This window comes from Salvelinus fontinalis, chromosome 4 (genome assembly GCF_029448725.1).
Source record: "Salvelinus fontinalis isolate EN_2023a chromosome 4, ASM2944872v1, whole genome shotgun sequence".
Taxonomy (NCBI): Eukaryota; Metazoa; Chordata; class Actinopteri; order Salmoniformes; family Salmonidae; genus Salvelinus; species Salvelinus fontinalis.
This window is the reverse complement of record NC_074668.1, coordinates 59,806,843-59,828,299: the sequence shown is the minus strand read 5'-3', so window position 1 is coordinate 59,828,299 and position 21,457 is coordinate 59,806,843. Positions and strand designations below refer to the sequence as shown.

At 43.3% G+C, this 21,457-nt stretch overlaps 1 protein-coding gene and 1 long non-coding RNA gene across 8 annotated transcripts in view; one reads left to right on the top strand and one right to left on the bottom strand.

Moving 5' to 3' along the window:
* The window catches only part of LOC129854096 (activating molecule in BECN1-regulated autophagy protein 1A-like), a 99,229-nt gene extending 94,828 nt beyond the window's left edge, over positions 1-4,401 (top strand). For all 5 annotated transcript variants that reach the window (XM_055920751.1, XM_055920750.1, XM_055920752.1 and 2 more), the window contains one exon: positions 854-4,401. In XM_055920751.1, coding sequence (XP_055776726.1) covers positions 854-1,488 — 635 coding nt within the window. In that variant the 3' untranslated portion in view covers positions 1,489-4,401. The remainder of the gene's footprint in view (positions 1-853) is intronic.
* A 3,342-nt stretch (positions 4,402-7,743) lies between these two features.
* Positions 7,744-16,786, bottom strand: LOC129854107 (uncharacterized). Of its 3 annotated transcripts, XR_008759235.1 has the most exons (5): positions 16,337-16,786; positions 14,560-14,696; positions 12,677-12,769; positions 10,974-11,109; positions 7,744-9,146 (listed from the first exon to the last, which is right to left on the bottom strand). It is a non-coding gene; the product is annotated as an uncharacterized LOC129854107 (long non-coding RNA). The 3 variants fall into 3 exon arrangements; XR_008759234.1 differs by having other exon boundaries at positions 7,744-11,109; positions 16,337-16,780; XR_008759233.1 differs by lacking the exon at positions 10,974-11,109 and having other exon boundaries at positions 16,337-16,777.
* Positions 16,787-21,457: the final 4,671 nt, after the last annotated feature.

The following is a 21,457-nucleotide window of genomic DNA, read 5'->3' as shown; positions in this document are numbered from 1 at the left end:
ATTTAGGCCGCTGACGTTCCCTCAGTGATCTTCATATACACTGTATTTTGCCTGTAGAGGAATATAAACAGCCAATCATGTTGTGGCAAAGACAAATAAACATGTGTACTTGACAGGTAGATGTAACACTGAGTTGCACCATGTTCATACTTCACTGATGTCACAGTACACAGCTGTCTAGTTTCAAAGATTTATTTGGCTGCACTTCCTCCGAGATGTTGCTTAATGTTTTTTTAGGCTCGTAAAATAACATTTGATTTCCTATCAATAGGTGATTGGGATAAGTTGAACTCTACACCAACAGCAGCTGCCTGAGTAATATGATTACAGTATGCGGTATTATAGTAGAGGCTGGATGCTAGAGCAGGCTGGTCATGCTGTTTTAGGAGTGGCTTAATCCAGGGTAGTTGGACACTAAGACATTTAGCCAGCCTTGTAAGTAACTATATTCTTCCCCTGTCAGGTAATGTTGGCTTCATTAGGGCTAGCGCTATGGCTAACGCAGATATCACCGTGCCATGCCAAATCGCAGAGAAGAGGCCCACTTCGATCACGTCATGCTTGCCACTTCCACCTTCCCTCAAATAGGTTATACTGTCTGGTTACATTTATGGAGGGAGTTTATCAACCGCCAAGCAGAGGACATGCATCTGTGTAGAAGTAGAAATTGTTTTCGTTTTTCATGTGTGTATTGTAGTTAGGCGCAAACAACATGTTGAGCAAGTAGAACATTGCAAAGTAAATCCAACATTGAGGAAATGAATGGAACCAAGTGACCAACCACAACCTATTGAAACTGTTTCTACTGTATGTTTCACAAAGCTCTCCGTGTCTTTTCCTCCTCTCTCCCCAGGGGAATCTCAAGATCAGGGCAGTGGGGAGGACGCCGTGTCTCGGCTCCGCAGGCTGATCGCCGAGGGTGGTATGACGGCCGTGGTCCAGAGGGAGCAGAGCACCACCATGGCCTCCATGGGTAGCTTCGGTAACAACATCATCGTTAGCCACCGCATCCACCGCGGCTCCCAGACTGGGACAGAGGCTCAGAATGGGGGCAGAGACACTCAGGGCAGGGGTCAGGGTCTTGGTGGAGGTGGTTGGACGTCCGTCTCTTCGTCCCACCGCGGCACTCTGTCGTTCACAGAGCCCACCTCCCGTATTCTGACCCACCACAGCATGCAGCTGGGCGAGAGCTCAGGCTTCCTGTTAGAGCCCTCTGGGACTCAAAGCCGAACAGTAGCACCTCTCCCCTCCCAGTACATCACAGTCTCTTCTCATCTCAGCCCTCAGGGGCCCATTGGGGTGGAGGAGGGGGCCGATGAGGCCCCTATGGACACAGACGATGCGTTTGAGGGTGTGGGACTTGTCGATGATCTAGATCTACACTTGCCCTCTGCGTCCTCCTCCTCTTCTTCAACCCTGTCCCCTGTTGTCTCCCCTCTTGACAACAACTTCAGCGCCAGTTACCATGGAGACCCCTACAGTCGATAGAAGGTAATGTGCTTTCCATACCCATCTGATCTCTACCTAGAAGACTCTCCTCCGTCTAGCCTTATTACATTGACTACTGGTTTTTCTGGAGGCTTTCGAATCCCGACAATGAAATTAGGCACTTAAAACTTCATCCCACTCCTCCATTGCCTGTTCAGTTTTCTATCCAATAGTAGGCTGGATGAGACTTATCTTCAACCTAGGATTAGGCTCGGTCTCTTTCTTGGATGTGGTGTTCCTTTGCGTGCCCTGACCACTTTCAGACTTTTGTCATTGCCTAATTAAGAGCAAAAATCCAAAGCTACAGTTTGACCATTCCATTGGAAAGAGGTGGACCTGAATGACTCTTTTACAATCCGGGGTTCAGATCGGTGGTTTTCGAATGCCACCTGGGACCAAATTCCATGATCAAATTGCAACGTTCTTCAAAACGTGTTAAGACTCTGCCCCTTGCTCACGATTAGCAAGATGCTGGTATAGTAGAAGCACATTTTATTAACCAATCACATTGGTACAATTTGATTGTGAAACTGGATGATTCTGTCTATAAGTTATATTTATTGTGTGTGAGAGAGGATGTTCTATGTCACCCTTGGTCGGTACAAAACGTTTCATTCTAGTCGTCATGGTGGATTAGTGGTTTGCAAAGATGTAGTTGACCCAAGATAACTATGAATCCCTTGTACTACATAGGAGAGCAGAATTACATTACAGAGTTGAATTTAGGGAGACCAATTCCACAATATGCTACTCCAAATATGAGCGATGTTCCTTATTATCGCGGTGCGTTGTAAATAACAAAATAATTCCAGACTTATTTTTTTGCTTATTTAAGATATCATAATCACCTTCTCATTTAGACTTATTTTGAACACATTGATACTGCCTAACTGATAAACTGGTGGTAACACTGGGGGGTACGCACAATGCCGTCGGGGGAACGCCTAATAATTTCTTTATTTCAAAATGTTCTCACATTTTCAAACAGTACATTTATATTTTCCAACAGAGCTATACATTTGGGTGAGTTTTTTTTTCTCACTTGAGTAGCCTCGTTTCACTGAGTAGCCTCCTTTCACGTATTCACAAAAATACAATTAAACCATCTAGTGTTCAGCGAAATAACAACACAATGTCAAATACAGGTAGCCTAGTCAAATAATTAACATCCAATCACGTTAACCGTTACTCTCTCGCGGGAAACCTTCACTCTTGCGCAGACATTTAGAAACGAAACATGACCATTTGAAGAATAAGCCACGGGAGTTTTTTGAGCGAGAATAAACGACGACGTTCAAGTAGTAAGACATGTATAAAAGCAACAGGTACATTAATAAGAAGGGTCTAGAAGCGTCTTATATTGTGAGCTACCGAGTGGCTAGGACAGGCAAGCCCCATACTATTGTGGAGGACTTAATTCTTCCTGCTGCCGCGGATATGGCTGGTGCAATGCTGGGGGAAAAGGCTAAAAAAAAACTCTACAGACAATGACTTCATCAAACAACACTGTTTCACAACGTATCAGTGACATGGCATTGTTTTGAAGCAATTACTGCTTCGCATACAAGCCAGTGAATTATATGCGTTACAGGTGGATGAGTCAACAGACGTGGCGGGCCTGGCACAGCTCCTGGTATATGTCCGTTACGTTTATGGGGGGGTCAATTAAGGAAGACATCCTCTTCTGGAAACCAGGACAACATGAGAGGATATGTTTTTAAAGTACTGGACAGCTTTGTGACATCAAATGAACTTTGGTGGTCAAGATGTGTTGGTATCTGTACTGATGTAGCAAAAGCCATGACAGGTAGACATAGTGGAGTGGTAACTAGTGTGCAAGCAGTTGCTCCCGACGCCACTTGGGTACACTGCAGCATCCATCGGTAGGCTCTTGCTGCCAAGGGAATGCCTGACCGTTTGAAAGACGTTTTGGACACTAGTGAAAATGGTTAACTTTGTTAAAGCAAGACCCCTGAACTCTCGTGTATTTTCTGCATTATGCAATGATAAGGGCAGCGACCATGTCACGCTTTTACAACATACAGAAGTGCGCTGGTTATCAAGGGGCAAAGTATTGACAAGTTTTTTTTAAATTCAGAGACGAGCTTACATTTTTCTTTACTGACCATAATTTCCACTTGTCTGAAATTTTGCATGATGACGAGATTCTCACACGACTGGCCTATCTGGGTGATGTTTTTTCTCACCTGAATGATCTGAATCTAGGATTACAGGGACTCTCAACTATATTGAATGTGCAGGACAAACTGGAGGCTATGATTAAGAAGTTTGAGCTCTTTTCTGTCTGCATTAACAAGGACAATACACAAGTCTTTCCATCATTGTATGATTTTTTGTGTGCAAATGAACTCAAGCTTACGGACAATGTCAAATGTGATATAGCGAAGCACCTGAGTGAGCTGGGTGCGCAATTACGCAGGTACTTTCCCGAAACGGACGACACAAACAACTGGATTCGTTATCCCTTTCATGCCCTGCCTTCAGTCCACTTACCGATATCTGAACAAGAGAGCCTCATCGAAATTGCAACAAGTGCTTCTGTGAAAATGTTATTTAATCAGAAGTCACTGCCAGATTTCTGGATAGAGCTGTACTCAAGAGTTTCTTGCCTTTACAAATTGCGCTGTTAAGACACTGGTGCCCTTTGCAACCACGTACCTATGTGAGAATGGATTCTCGGCCCTCACTAGCATGAATACTAAATACAGGCACAAACTGTGTGTGGAAAATTATTTAGGATTGAGACTCTCCAATACAATCCAGCATTGCAGAGTTATGTGCAGCCTTTCAAGCACACCCTTCTCATTAACCTGTGGTTTTAACAATTTTTGATGAACAAATAAGGTTTTATATGTAAGATTGCTAAATAAAGAGCAAAATTATTGATTATTATTATTTGTGCCCTGGTTAAGAGCTCTTTGTCACTTCCCACGAGCCGGGTTGTGACACAAACTCACACTCATTCTTATGTTTAATAAATGTATTGTATAGTGTGTGTGTGTGGCAGGCTTACAATGATGGCAAAACACAACATTTGAGAATGCGCTGACCCTGGTGCTAGAGGGGGTACACAGCTGTAGGTTGAATGTTTGAAGGGGTACGGGACTATAAAAAGTTTGGGAACCACTGGTCTAGTGCGTCACAATATCTCAACCATATCGTTGACGGCAAATATTGCCGATATTCGAGATTTGTCGTATATCAAGCCAAACCGAGTAGCATTACAAGATGTTGCTACCAGAGAGTTGCCAGATAATACCGTTACCCTTTCCGCCCCAGTGTAATGTTTGTATCAGGTGTACAGAATGCAGTTGGATGTGTGTGCAACAATGGTTCATCTGTTCCATAAAAGAAAACTAACATTCATCATGATTACTTATGTATTTAAAAGGTTGATTAAATAATAACAGGGTACAGTACACATGTGCTACCGGCATTTAGATCATGAGCCCTAGATCCGCAGCGTCATAACTTCCCGACCTTGTCTTGAAAACACCCAAATGCTGTGCCAAGTATTTGAAGTGAAGCATTTTGAAACTCTTCTACGCTGTCAAACTGTCATCCCATGACTTTTTTTATACAGTAGGATTCCTTCTCTAGATCCACTGTGGTATGTTGAGCCCAGTCATCTAAGGCTAACTGGAATTTGAAAAAAGGAGATACTATATAATGTGTTGTACATCCAGAAGGCTCTCTTTTTAAAATGGCCAGTTTCCCTCCCACTAGCCGCCCCGGTGCCTTGAGGGTTGTGTTGTTGTGACAGAGAGGCAGTTGGAGACGCACGGGTGATGATTCGTATAGCATCCCGAGTCACCACAGGGGCAAAGCTCTCTAGGTTGAATGGACTTTGTCCTTCAAACAGCTTTGTCAGGTCTTAGTCCTTTTTCAAATTGGTTTGCCAATCAGCAGTAATCTGCATCAAAAAACAATGTACGTTTTATTTGTTGTTTTTCCTAACAAGGTGGTGGGTTTTGACAGTGAAATAAACGGTGTTGAATTAATGAATTTGGAACAGCTTACTGCAGCTCCATGGTGAGTGGGTTACTTTGTTGATCTTTCAGTGTGAAAAGGTATTGCGTTACGAAGAGGTTTTTGTTTCTCAGCCGCTGTTGGTCCAGCCAACTGGCAGTGCTTATCGCTCTCTCAAAAGTATATTGTGATTGTATCTGTTGAGTTTATTTCTGTTTCAAAGATAACGGTTCTAGAAGAAGATATGCCAACTTAAGCAATAACGTAAGGTTGATCCTATTTTTTCATATGAACTCACCAGTTGCAATAGTCATGTGATCCTTGCCGCAGCAACTGTCCGTCACTGTTGTTCAGATCACTTCTAGGAGATCAATGCACCATTTTGTTGGTTCATATGCTGATCTTACTTCAAACATCTTCAGAATTGTTCATTGTCATAAAGATAAATACATTTTGTTGTTCATTGTTTATCCTATTGTGAAATTGTTTCATCTTCCCAGTGTTTTCCTATACTGTATGACTGACCATTCACTTGTACAATGCCGATCTTCATTTGAATTTTTCCTCAATTAAGGGGTCCCATTATGGCTTGTAATGACTCCTGTAAGGTTATGGTAAATACTAGATTACCCCTCATAGCGTCAGAGTCTGAGTGAAATAATTAGATTTGGACAAATATATGCTTGTTGTGTGAGCATTCATGAGGTTTAATGTTAGCGTATGCCATGAGACACAATACCCTTCTGAATTTCTACAGACATAATCAGTTTACAACAACTTCCGTCGACCCTTGGAAAGAGCAGAAGACCGGAGGCTTATTTACAGTGCTTGGGTTGGGATATCGGCGTGATCTGGGTAGGAGTAGAAGGGGTGGAATAGGATACAGTGTTTGCCACAGACAAACCAAGAGACGCATCAGAATGGTTCAGGCTAACCCAGATCTGTCAGACTCTCTGCTCCTGAAAAGATCCCCCTCCCCTTTGGAAACTGGAGCAGACAGCTGACACACTTTTCTTTTGTTTCCTCCCCTATTATTTCTTTTTGAGCACACTCATTTCATGTTATTGTTGTTTTTGGTTTTTGAACTTGTGGAATTGACTGTTTTCTGTTGTATTTGAAGAGGATATGATTGACTGCATTCTAGTGTCCTGTTGGTCAGGAGGATAATGGAAAGGATGGGTTTTAAACGGAAGGCAGGCGCTTCGAGGCTTCGTGGTGACTGTTGGGTGAGATGGAGAGAAATGGAGCAGTAGAGCTGAACGCTGATCCCTGTGGGTTCCAGTCCTGCTGGGTTTTAAAGTGGGAGAAAAACAGTGAGCGAAACGGTAGCGTTGGATTTGGCCACCTTGATGCTCATACAGCATTGTGTTAGTAGATGAGCTCATCTGTTTCAGCTTTCACCTTCTATCTGTGCTCTTTATTACTCAGTTCACCAACATACAATAATCAGCAGCTTGTGTGTCGATTCAATCAAGACCATAGTTAAAGTGTAACTACAGTAGAAATATCCACGTACAGTTCTCCAGTTTTTCTGCCGATCACTTTCAGGACGTTATGAGACTTCCAGGGTTTTTATTTTCTGTGCAATTTAAGGGCAATATGTATTCACATTACATACTCAACATATTTAGTTATACTGCGTTACACTGACCACACAACAATAATCAAACTGCACAACTGTTCACAGATCATCACAAAATCATTGTAAAGACATTACACTCCAATATTTCCGTACAGGTGATTTTCACATGTTTGTGCTTCAGAATAAAAATGTATGTGACCTTCTGGATATGATTGAATTTTGGATCAAATCTGTTTATTTTTTTTATACATTTGTAAGTCAGAAATGTGTTTTATAAAATGAGTTTCCTAAACAATTACTTTATGGAAAATCCTAAAGGTCACGAGTGTATTTGTTCTGTTGTCACTGACTCACCATTGTGTCTTTTTCTCAGATTTATCAGTATGTGATCTGCTGAGTGTACGTGAACTTAACAAGGAAGTGTCTTCAATGGACCTGTTTTTTTGTAGGAGATTGTGATTTGAAGGGTTTTCAATCTACTTTTAAAGGGTCAAATGCAGTATATTACAGTAGTCGATGTGCAACTAAGTGCTGCGGGAACACCAAAGATCCTAGAAAATATATGTTGATCATAAACAAATAAAAATGTAAAACCTAAAACAATACATTTTTCTTTTTTTATTCTCAAGGGTGTAAGACGATATACATTTTTCTTCCATCCACTGTGCTGGTAAGAAGTGGTTATTTTACATGGTGAGCCGTTATGACTTGTTTGAAACCTTGTCAGTCTCTTGCTATTTTACAGTATGAGAATTAAGAGAATTTGTCTTATAAATAATGCATTAATTGATTGCATAACAGCAACATATCCTGTTTATAATCCTGGAACATTTTGTATTCAGTAATTTGAACAATACAATGTCATTGGGGGCAGTCATGTTCACAGTACAGAATACTGTGCACAGGATCTTCAAGACTGACCTCCTGCTCTTGAGAGCTTGGACCTAGTGGTAACATTGGATGGAAATAATGATTTTTTTTCTACGGATATTTTTGCTTCCTTTTATTTTTATCACATCTTTGTGGGTTTATTCATGGCAAATGGTTCTGGTAAACAACCCACATCCCCTCCTACAGAAATACTCACTTTTGGCCAGCAAAGCCAGGCCTTGAGCAAAAATAACGAGAGCAATCAAAATGAACAAATATTAGGATTGTTTTCCGCTTGGGGGTTTTCATGTCTTCCAGAATCATTTGCTTCTTGAGAATTACGTTTTTTATCATGAAACTGCATCCTTATTTGTTTAAAAAAGGGAACCATTTCTAATCTGCTGAATTTTTCATATTTTCTTGATAACTACTCAGGGGAGATATATAATCAACCGAATCATTGGATTCCTCGCTGTTGCTGCTCTGCTGTATCAGATCTGACCAAAAGGTCCCACAATGATCTGACACATGGACACCCTGGGGGTTTAAAGAGGTTGAGCTTTATCTAGTGTTGGTCCACCTGAACAACTGAGGGTGTATGTGTTTATACTAGAGATGAAGATTCAGACCGGTGCAAAGAGGTAGAGGGAAAACAAACAAACAAAGCCGTGCCTCTATATTAACTGAGATAATTACATAACGGTGTAAATGGATAGAAATTAGAACTGGGAAATTGATGAAAGCATTGCACTTAACTTCATAAATTACCCTGGAGAGTGCTGCTGGGAGTGACTGAGAACCTGGCACAGCTGAGCAAGTGGTTGGCTACAGGGCCAGTCTGATTGCCCATACAATACCTCCCTTTGCCCCTGTCAATGTTGCTGAGGTGGAGTAGGCACAGAACAGAGAACTTACATAACTACTGTATGCTCCTCTGTGAATGGATACTCCCTCTTAAGCACCTACACAGACTAGCCTCTGACCCAGCACAATCATCAGAATATTCAGTCCGATAGGTGGCGGAACTAATTGGATGCTAGAGCTTAAGTTACAGCACTCTTGTTGCAGTAGCCATCTTCCAGCCCCAAAATGTTCTCCCAGGAGTCCAACTCTGAGTTGCGGTCCATCTGCAGTGGCTGCTCATGTTCTTGACGAGGAGAGGCTTCAGTGGGGGAGTCGATGTGTTTAATTGTATGTCAGGTGCTCTGGGGAAATACTGCCACAAAGTCAGATGTTTTTAGGAGAGGAAGAGAGAAAGGCCTCCCACTTTTATTTCCTCTTTTTTGTTTGCCTCCTTTCCCTTTTTTTAAATTTTTTAATTTCACCTTTATTTAACCAGGTAGGCTAGTTGAGAACAAGTTCTCATTTGCAACTGCGACCTGGCCAAGATAAAGCATAGCAGTGTGAACAGACAACAACACAGAGTTACACATGGAGTAAACAATAAACAAGTCAATAACATGGTAGAAAAAAATAATCTATATACAATGTGTGCAAAAGGCATGAGGTAGGCAATAAATCGAATAATTACAATTTAGCAGATTAACACTGGAGTGATAAATCATCAGATGATCATGTGCAAGTAGAGATACTGGTGTGCAAAAGAGCAGAAAAGTAAATAAATAAAAGCAGTATGGGGGGTGAGGTAGGTAAATTGGGTGGGCTATATACCGATGGACTATGTACAGCTGCAGCGATCGTTTAGCTGCTCGGATAGCAGATGTTTAAAGTTGTTGAGGGAGATAAAAGTCTCCAACTTCAGAGATTTTTGCAATTCGTTCCAGTCGCAGGCAGCAGAGAACTGGAAGGAAAGGCGTCCAAATGAGGTTTTGTCTTTAGGGATGATCAGTGAGATACACCTGCTGGAGCGCGTGCTACGGGTGGGTGTAGCCATCGTGACCAGTGAACTGAGATAAGGAGGCACTTTACCTAGCATAGCCTTGTAGATGACCTGGAGCCAGTGGGTCTGACGACGAACATGTAGCGAGGGCCAGCCGACTAGGGCATACAGGTCGCAGTGGTGGGTCGTATAAGGTGCTTTAGTAACAAAACGGATGGCACTGTGATAAACTGCATCCAGTTTGCTGAGTAGAGTATCGGAAGCTATTTTGTAGATGACATCGCCGAAGTCGAGGATCGGTAGGATAGTCAGTTTTACTAGGGTAAGTTTGGCGGCGTGAGTGAAGGAGCCTTTGTTGCGAAATAGAAAGCCGACTAGATTTGATTTTGGATTGGAGATGTTTGATATGAGTCTGGAAGGAGAGTTTGCAGTCTAGCCAGACACCTAGGTACTTATAGATGTCCACATATTCTAGGTCGGAACCGTCCAGGGTGGTGATGCTAGTCGGGCGTGCGGGTGCAGGCAGCAAACGGTTGAAAGCATGCATTTGGTTTTACTAGCGTTTTAAGAGCAGTTGGAGGCCACGGAAGGAGTGTTGTATGGCATTGAAGCTCGTTTGGAGGCTAGATAGCACAGTGTCCAAGGAAGGGCTAGAAGTATACAGAATGGTGTCGTCTGCGTAGAGGTGGATCAGGGAATCGCCCACAGCAAGAGCAACATCATTGATATATACAGAGAAAAGAGTCGGCCCGAGAATTGAACCCTGTGGTACCCCCATAGAGACTGCCAGAGGACCGGACAACATGCCCTCCGATTTGACACACTGAACTCTGTCTGCAAAGTAGTTGGTGAACCAGGCAAGGCAGTCATTAGAAAAACCGAGGCTACTGAGTCTGCCGATAAGAATATGGTGATTGACAGAGTCGAAAGCCCTGTTGCTCTCTCCAGCCAAGTTTTTCTTCTCCCTCCCTCGCCCTCTTCCTTCCCACCTTCCCCCACTCTGTTCTACAGATGCTCTCTTTCCTCCCTCTCATTACCCCACCCATGGTCTCTCCATCCCATTATTTCTGCATGCCCCTCCACCCCCTGCCGTGTCTCCTGTGAATAAGAGTCTGCCACTTCAGTGTTCGAGGCCCTGTCACTTCAAAGCAATGCTTTTAATTAATCCAATTTGGTGAGAGGCAGTTCTAGGAGTGCACCTACCGTTCAGGAGAGAGGGTAGCAGGATGGATGACGGGTGTCCTCAGAGGTGGTATGGAAAAAGAAAGCCATTGCCCGTACTCCACCACTCCATAAGTGGGGCCTGGGGACGTTTGGGTGAACTTTTCACTTTGCGTGTCTGTAAAGACACCAGGAACTTGCACTACTTTAGTAATCGATGTGTGTGTCTTATCTTTAAAGAGTTCATGCTTATAATCATGCATCACCACATGCTCAAGTAACGCAAGCAACCCGCAAATGTGCAAATAAGGAATTAGGCCAACATACAAGTTTCATATGAAGACGATGGAGATCACAGAGTGTTTGACTGTCTTTTAGCCTCGGATCCCACCATAATTAATTAACTGTTGCAAAAAAAAAAGAAGCTCGATGCAAAAAATATCAGCACCGTCCCAGCTCCTAAATACTCCCCTTGTGGTTAAATTGGGGCACTTTTTTTTATCAGAGTAAACATGAAGACAGAAAACCGCTTTAGGACTTTTAAATGGGTGTGGAGTTTGTCCTAGAAACAAACACACACACACACACACCAGCTGGCTTTGGTGCAGCTATGTTGTTGCTGGAAGAAGAAGAAATGCTGTAAAAAGCTGCACCGCTAAATGTCTACTACTACTACAGTCGTGGCCAAAAGTTGAGACTGACACAAATATTAACTTTCACAAAGTCTGCTGCCTCAGTTTGTATGATGGCAATTTGCATATACTCCAGAATGTTATGAAGAGTGGTCAGATGAATTGCAATTAATTGCAAAGTCCCTTTTTGCCATGCAAATTAACTGACCCCCCCCCCCCCCCTAAAAAATCCACTGCATTTCAGCCCTCCCACAAAAGGACCAGCTGACATCATGTCAGTGATTCTCTCGTTAACACAGGTGTGAGTGTTGACGAGGACAAGGCTGGAGATCACTCTCACGCTGATGTAATTGTCAATAAAAGCCTATTACACTTATGAAATGCTTGTAATTATACTTCAGTATTCCATAGTAACATCTGACAAAAATATCTAAAGACACTGAAACTTAGTGGAAATTAATATTTGAGTCATTCTCAAAACTTTTGGTCACGACTGTACATGGAAAGTTGAGCAGCAGGACTAGTCAGGGAATGTTCCTGATTCATTTTCATTGTCCTCACACAACGAGGAGCAGTAACATATGATACAGCAAAACCCTCTCATAATGATCTGCTGAACCATTATCTTCCCAATACATGAACCATCACAGAACACTGAGGTTTTGGTGAGATTCATTGTTAATGGTCTGTTGAGAGTAGAGGTCCATTATCTTATTCTCTCTCTCCTATGCATTCAAGTTTATCTGCTCTGCTAAATTAGTCAATATTCCCTCTAGCTTCACATTGTGATTTTGATGTAATACGTGTGTTTTATTGTTGTATGAATTACTGTACGTAATAAAAGGACACAAAGCACAAATCATAATCACTGTAATACATTTTGGCTGAAGAAAATAAGGTTATTGTGCAACAATAACGGGTAGAGCATGCTATGTACCAGTGGAGGCTGGTACATAGACTTGAAAAATTGAAGATGGGCGACCCACGGTATAGGAGCGGATCGCACGGAGATGACAAAGTGTGTTCCAAAAATCGTCAAAGACTATTTTAACCTAAAGCATTTAATAAAGACATTTAGAGTACAATATTGTGGGGAATGAGAAGGCTACTTACTCAGTTGGAAAGGGACCACAGCAGTGCTTGAATGAGGGTATGTGACATGAGTTGAGGTGTTCAGAGGCTTGACCAGTGCAGGATAGGATTTGACTGGGAAGACAAGAAAACAATACAACACACTGCATAGTTAGCCAAAAGAGAGAAGAATGAGTTAGTCCAAGCAAGGAGTGAAATGATTGTGTAATAATGTGATTGTGTTTGTGAATGTGATTGACTACAGTTGAAATCGGAAGTTTACATACACCTTATCCAAATACATTTAAACTCAGTTTTTCACAATTCCTGACATTTAATCCTAGACAAAATACCCCTGTCTTAGGTCAGTTAGGATCACCACTTTAAGAATGTGAAATGTCAGGATAATAGTAGAGAGAATGATTTATTTCAGCTTTTATTTCTTTCATCACATTCCCAGTGGGTCAGAAGTTTACATACACTCAATTAGTATTTGGTAGCATTGCCTTTAAATTGTTTAACTTGGGTCCCACGTTTCGGGTATCCTTCCACAAGCTTCCCACAATAAGTTGGGTGAATTTTGGCCCATTCCTTCTGACAGAGCTGGTGTAACTGAGTCAGATTTGTAGGCCTCCTTGCTCGCACACGTTTTTTCAGTTCTGCCCACAAATGTTCTATAGGATTGAGGTCAGGGCTTTGTGATGGCCACTCCAATACCTTGACTTTGTTGTCCTTAAGCCATTTTGCCACAACTTTGGAAGTATGCTTGGGGTCATTGTCCATTTGGAAGACCCATTTGCGACCAAGCTTTAACTTCCTGACTAATGTCTTGAGATGTTGCTTCAAAATATACACATAATTTTCCTCCCTCATGATGCCATCTATTTTGTGAAGTGCACCAGTCCCTCCTACAGCAAAGCACCCCCACAACATGATGCTGCCACCCCCGTTCTTCACGGTTGGGATGGTGTTCTTCGGCTTGCAAGCCTCCTCCTTTTTCCTTCAAACATAACGATGGTCATTATGGCCAAACAGTTCTATTTTTGTTTCAACAGACCAGAGGACATTTCTCCAAAAAATACGCTCTTTGTCCCCATGTGCAGTTGCAAACTGTAGTCTGGCTTTTTTATGGCGGTTTTGAAGCAGTGGCTTCTTTCTTGCTGAGCAGCCTTTCAGGTTATGTCGATATAGGACTCGTTTTACTGTGGATATAGATACTTTTGTACCTGTTTCCTCCAGCATCTTCACAAGGTCCTTTGCTGTTGTTCTGAGATTGATTTGCACTTTTCGCACCAAAGTACGTTCATCTCTAGGAGACAGAACGCATCTCCTTCCTGAGTGGTATGACGGCTGCGTGGTCCCATGGTGTTTATACTTGCGTACTATCGTTTGTACAGATGAAGGTGGTACCTTCAGGCGTTTGGAAATTGCTCCCTAGGATGAACCAGACTTGTGGAGGTCTACAATTTTTTTTCTGACATCTTGGCGGATTTCTTTTGATTTTCCCATGATGTCAAGCAAGGAGGCACTGAGTTTGAAGGTAGGCCTTGAAATTCACCCACAGGTACACCTCCAATTGACTCAAATAATGTCAATTATCCTATCAGAAGCTTCTAAAGCCATGGCATCATTTTCTGGAACGTTCCAAGCTGTTTAAAGGCACAGTCAACCTAGTGTATGTAAACTTCTGACCCACTGGAATTGTGATACAGTGAAATAATCTGTCTGTAAACAATTTTTGGAGAAATGACTTGTGTCATGCACAAAGTAGATGTCCTAACTGACTTGCCAAAACTATAGTTTGTTAACAAGAAATTTGTGGAGTGGTTGAAAAATTTGTTTTAATGACTCCTACCTAAGTGTATGTAAACTTCTGACTTCAACCGTACATACAGTAATGATAGATTATTTATAGGGGTACTCACAGTGCGTGGAGGGAAAACATTCAATGTGCCAGTGGATGAGTAGGCACATGAGATGTGGCTTCAGTTCATGTCATGAGAAAGTGGTAGTGGAGTGGAGTAGTCATCACCTCTTAATCAGGGAACAGGAGGGGACTTAGCTGTAAATACAAATAGCAGATACATTCCATTACAGCTGCGCCATCTTAGGTTTGGAAGAGTTTCTCTACGAAGCTAAACTCAGACATCTCAAAAATCATATAGTCAAACACAGACTGCGCATCTCGCCCACTTGACTCATCAAAGTAACGTTCCTGAATAAAGCCCTGAACATCCACATACCTGACGATCACTGACAACTGCAAGCAGACTGGTGGCACCATGGGTCCCAGAGCAGTGGGGCAATTTTTACGCCCTGGGGCCTAGAGTTTTTTCTTATATGTTAACCTAACTAGGAAAACTGTGGACCCTATAAGGTATGACGGTGCTTAATCAGTTGTAAAAAGGTTTTATATGGGCTATAATGGGACCAGTTTTTCCTGATCAGGTCACATGGTTTCCTGGCCCTGGGGGGATGAAAACCCTGTCAAACTGCAGCTACCTTATATTTGTTCATATAAATGATATCTAGACTAGATTAGGAGGGGGATTTCCTCTACCCAGACACATAGACAACAACTGATAGACAGTAGAACTCAAAGGCCTGAGCTTGCTTTATGCATGTTTGCATCATGCAGGCATATGCAACTGTAGACCTTTTTAAAATGTACTCACATCTCTCATCACTATTATGTTTATTGATTAATTCCAGTTAATAATTTTGGATTAAAAACGTATAGGCAGCATAGCCAGCCCGTTTTTTTTATATAAACATTCACATTCTCTCCTGACACAAATGGACTATAAATACATAACGTTACCAATTAGTTTACCCTGACCAGATGGACAGGGCGCATAGGTTGTATGCAGCTGCTCTTATTAGTAGTTCACAGTTGATCAGACTGAAAAATAGTCTCTTTTTTATCCCATACACTGCATACAGAAATGTCAGATTTCTAATGTTTAGGTGTGGCCTAGGCTGCTGCAACATTTATGTAATGAGTTTTTGCTTGTGTCTGTCCGGAGTGATTGTGTTACCATCTTTGCGAAATAAATACCGGAGAGTGGAAAGCATACTTGAGCTCACGTGAACCTCTCTCTTTCATCTAACTTTTAATGGATGATGCGATGGAAGCGATCACATCATTCAAAATTGTTTTCGACATCCCAGAAAATACAGTCGAAAGTTCTATATGTTCAGCAAAAGCATCGTAACGTGCAGTTACCTCTGCAAGCTCCTTATAGTTGCCCTTCTTGGCGGAACTTTCCCTCTCGTCGTGTCCTCTAAATGCAAATCCTTGCATGCCCAAAAACGCAGTGGTGTTGATATGCCGCTTGAGAACATTCCTGTTTCTTCTTACTTTATCGTTGTGTTGCGCAGTTTGAATATGCAGACGTTTGTCATAATCGATGCAGCTGTTTCCCAGAAGCTTGAATCTGATGTGGGCATTTGAATGCTCCCTGCTTTTGTTTTACCGTTTAGCGACTTCAACAAAAAGTCCACAACATTTTCGGCAACATTGGCCATTCTACGTACACCTGTCGCCGACAGAGATGGTTGCTTCGCTTAGCGTTCTTAGAAAACAATGCAGGATTTCGTTTTTTTTATGTATTATTTCTTACACTGTTACCCCAGGAAATCTTAAGTATTCTCACATACAGCCAGGAAGAACTATTGTATATAAGAGCAACGTCAACTTACCAACATTATGACCAGGAATACGACTTTCTTGAAGCGGATCCTATGTTTGGACCACCACCCAGGACAATGGATTGGATCCCCTAGGCGACTCAAAACAATGTCGCCACAGACAGAGCGGTCTTCTGGTTGCCTTCCAGAGAGACATCTGAGATTGTAACATTCTCTGTTTCACGGAAGCATGGCTCACTCGGGATATGTTATCAGAGTCGGTACAGCCACCCGGTTTCTTCATGCATCACACCGACAGAAACAAATCTCTCTGGTAAGAAGAAGGGCGGGGGTGTATGCCTTATGATTAACGAGTCGTGGTGTGATCATAACAACATACAGGAACTCAAGTCCTTTTGTTCACCTGACCTAGAATTCCTTGCAATCAAATACCGACCGCATTATCTACCAAGAGAAATCTCTTAGATTATAATCACAGCCGTGTATATCCCCCCAAAGCAGACACTTCCATGGCCCTGAAAGAACTTCATTTGACGCTATGTAAACTGGAAACCACATGTCCTGAGGCTGCATTTATTGTAGCTGGGGATTTTAACAAGGCTAATCTGAAAACAAGGCTCCCTAAATTTTATCAGCATATCGAATGCCAGGCGTGCAAAATTCTGGATCATTGCTACTCTAACTTCCGCAACGAATACAAAGCCCTCCCTCGCTCTCCTTTTGGCAAATCTGACCATGACTCCATTTTGTTGCTCCCAGCCTATAGACAGAAACTAAAACAGGAAACGCCCGTGCTCAGGTCAGTTCAATGCTGGTCCAACCAATCTGATTCCACGCTTCAAGATTGCTTTGATCACGTGGACTGTGATATGTTCCCGGATAGCCTCAGACAACAACATTGATGTATACGCTGATTCGGTGGGCGAGTTTATTAGCAAGTGCATCGGTGATGTTGTACCCACAGTGACCATTAACACCTTCCCCAACCAGAAACCGTGGATTGACGGCAGCATTCGCGCATAACTGAAAGCGCGAACCACCGCTTTTAATCATGGCAAGGCGACCGGAAACATGACCGAATACAAACAGTGTAGCTATTCACTCCGCAAGGCAATCAAACAAGCTAAGCGTTAGTATAGAGACAAAGTAGTCGCAATTCAATGGCTCAGACATGAGACGTATGTGGCAGGGTCTATAGTCAATCACGAATTACAAAAAGAAAACCAGCCCCCTCGCGGACACCGATGTCTTGCTCCCAGACAAACTAAACACAGTCTGCTGTTCCCACATGCTTCAAGAGGGCCACCATTGTTCATGTTCCCAAGAAAGCTAAGGTAACTTTGAGAGACTAGTGAAAGATCATATCACCTCCACCCTACCTGACACCCTAGACCCACAACAATTTGCTTACCGCCCCAATAGGTCCACAGACGACTCAATCGCAATCACACTGCACACTGCCCTAACTCATCTGGACGAGAGGAATACCTATGTAAGAATGCAGTTCATCGATTACAGCTCAGCATTTAAAACCATAGTACCCTCCAAACTTGTCATTAAGCTTGAGACCCTGGGTCTCGACCCCGCCCTGTGCAACTGGGTCCTGGACTTTCTGACGGGCCAACCGCCAGCTGGTGAGGGTAGGAAACAACATCTCAATCCCGCTGGTCCTCAACACTGGGGCCCCACAAGGGTGCATTCTCAGCCCTCTCATGTACTCCCTGTTCACCCATGACTGCGTGGCCATGCACGCCTCCAACTCAATAATCAAGTTTGCAGACAACACTACAGTGGTAGGCTTGATTACCAACAACGACGAAACGGCCTACAGGGAGGAGGTGAGGGCCCTCGGAGTGTGGTGTCAGGAAAACAACCTCACACTCAACGTCAACAAAACAGGAGAAATGGAGATGACCGTGGACTTCAGGAAACAGCAGAGGGAGCACCCCCCTATCCACATCGACGGGACAGTAGTGGAGAAGGTGGAAAGTTTTAAGTTCCTCGGCGTACACATCATGGACAAACTGAAATAGTCCACCCACACAGACAGTGTGGTGGAGAAGGCGCAACAGCTCAACAGCACCTTCAGCCCCTTCTTCAACCTCAGGAGGCTGAAGAAATGTGGCTTGTCACCAAAAACACACACACTTTTGTAGATGCACAATCGAGAGCATCCTGTCGAGCTGTATCACCGCCTGGTACGGCAACTGCTCCGCCCACAACCGTAAGGCTCTCCAGAGGGTAGTGAGGTCTGCACAACGCATCACCTGGGGCAAACTACCTGCCCTCCAGGACACCTACACCACCCAATATCACAGGAAGGCCAAAAAGATCAAGGACAACAACCACCCGAGCCACTGCCTGTTCACCCCGCTATCATCCAGAAGGCGAGGTCAGTACAGGTGCATCAAAGCGGGGACCGAGAGACTGAAAAACAGCTTCTATCTCAAGGTCATCAGACTGTTAAACAGCCATCACTAACATTGAGTGGCTGCTGCCAACATACTGACTCAAATCTCGAGCCACTTTAATAATAAAAATTTGGATGTAACAAATGTATCACTAGTCACTTTAAACAATGCCACTTTATATAATGTTTAGTTGTTGTGAAATTGTTAGATTACTTGTTAGATGTTACTTCACGGTTGGAACTAGAAGCACAAGCATTTCGCTACACTCGCATTAACATCTGCTAACCATGTGTATGTGTAACAGTTTAACTTTAGACCGTTCCCTCGCCCCGACCTGGGCGCGAACCAGGCGGTGATGCACACATCAACAACTGACACCCACGAAGCGTCGTTACCCATCGCTCCACAAAGGCCGCGGCCCTTGCAGAGCAAGGGGAACCACTACTTCTAGGTTTCAGAGCAAGTGACGTAACCGACTGAAAGGCTGCTAGCGCGCACCACCGCTAACTAGCTAGCCATTTCACATCCGTTACACTCACCCCCCTTTCGACCTCCTCCTTTTCCGCAGCAACCAGTGATCCGGGTCAACAGTATCAATGTAACAGTATAACTTTATGGAGTCCCCTCGCACGAACCAGGGACCCTCTGCACACATCAACAACAGTCGCCCACGAAGCATCGTTACCCATCGCTCCACAAAGGCCGCGGCCCTTGCAGAGCAAGGGGAATCCCTACTTTAAGGTCTCAGAGCAAGTGACGTAACCGATTGAAAGGCTATTAGCGCGCACCACCGCTAACTAACTAGCTAGCCATTTCACATCCGTTACACTCACCTCCCTTCAACCTCCTCCTTTTCCGCAGCAACCAGTGATCCGGGTCAACAGCATCAATGTAACAGTATAACTTTATGGCCGTCCCCTCGCCCCGACCCAGGTACCCTCTGCACACATCAACAACTGACACCCACGAAGCGTCGTTACCCATCGCTCCACAAAGGCCACGGCCCTTGCAGAGCAAGGGGAACCACTACTTCTAGGTTTCAGAGCAAGTGACTTAACCGACTGAAAGGCTGCTAGCGCGCACCACCGCTAACTAGCTAGCCATTTCACAACCGTTACATATGTGACCAATAACATTTGATTTGATTTGATTCTACCATTCTGGCTGAGAACTGCATACTCGTGCTGGAATAGCTAGGTTGCTACTGAAGTTAGCAGGGCAAATTTAAGTAAATTGCACTAACTGGACACAAAAATAAAGTTCTAAAACCAATTAAACTATTTATAATATACACTGCTCAAAAAAATAAAGGGAACACTTAAACAACACAATGTAACTCCAAGTCAATCACACTTCTGTGAAATCAAACTGTCCACTTAGGAAGCAACACTGACTGACAATAAATTTCACATGCTGTTGTGCAAATGGAATAGACAAAAGGTGGAAATTATAGGCAATTAGCAAGACACCCTCAATAAAGGAGTGATTCTGCAGGTGGTGACCACAGACCACTTCTCAGTTCCTATGCTTCCTGGCTGATGTTTTGGTCACTTTTGAATGCTGGCGGTGCTCTGACTCTAGTGGTAGCATGAGACGGAGTCTACAACCCACACAAGTGGCTCAGGTAGTGCAGTTCATCCAGGATGGCACATCAATGCGAGCTGTGGCAAAAAGGTTTGCTGTGTCTGTCAGCGTAGTGTCCAGAGCATGGAGGCGCTACCAGGAGACAGGCCAGTACACCAGGAGACGTGGAGGAGGCCGTAGGAGGGCAACAACCCAGCAGCAGGACCGCTACCTCCGCCTTTGTGCAAGGAGGTGCACTGCCAGAGCCCTGCAAAATGACCTTCAGCAGGCCACACTTCACTCTTAATCTCTATCCAACAACGTCACCAAGGTTCTCAACACATAGAACCCCCATAATGCTCTATGGCACAACATAATAAGTTCATTCTCTGATCCTAATTTTTGATTGGATGGACAACATGTCAATTCATACTGCATTACCATGTATTTCTATGGAAGGGGGTGAAGCCTACGAGCCTCCTAGGTTTTGTATTGAAGTCAATGTAGCCAGAGGACGACAGAAGCTAGCTGTTCTCCAGCTACACCATGGTGCAACCCCAGACAGTGCTGTTGAATTTACTGTAGACCTTCATTGCAAAACAGTGTAATTTAATAAATTATTTGGTGACGTGAATATATTTACTATAGTTTTATCTGAAAAGGATGACTTTTTAATGTATCACTATTTTCTTTTTTAATTACATTTCACTGAGGAGATTGGTCCTCCCCTTCCTCCTCTGAGGAGCCTTTACTGCTGTGTACTGAAGTGTAACAGAGCAGGTGGGTGGGTCTCACAATGGCTGGGGAGTAGGGGACCTTCTCTCATGAAAGGCGCATTTGATATAATATCATTGGGTGGAACACGAGAGAATAGGAAAATGACAGTGTTGTGGCACATCACTATGTTGCGAAAGGAGGAACATGAATAAATCAAATTATAGAGGTGGGAATAAAGAATAAGCCCATTTAATGTGCATTGAAATATGACTAGGTATCCTTTGTCAGTAACTGAACATTAAAGAGATGTTACTCCAACATGTACACAAGGATATAAACCTGCAAATTGATTTTATTGGGTAGATGTAGCATGCCTACCACACTGCCACTCACCCACATAGCCTATGACAGGACAGCTCTAGGGCAGGTTCACAGAGAGGAGCGGAGGTGGAGAGGGAGGTAGAGAAAGCAAATTGACTGA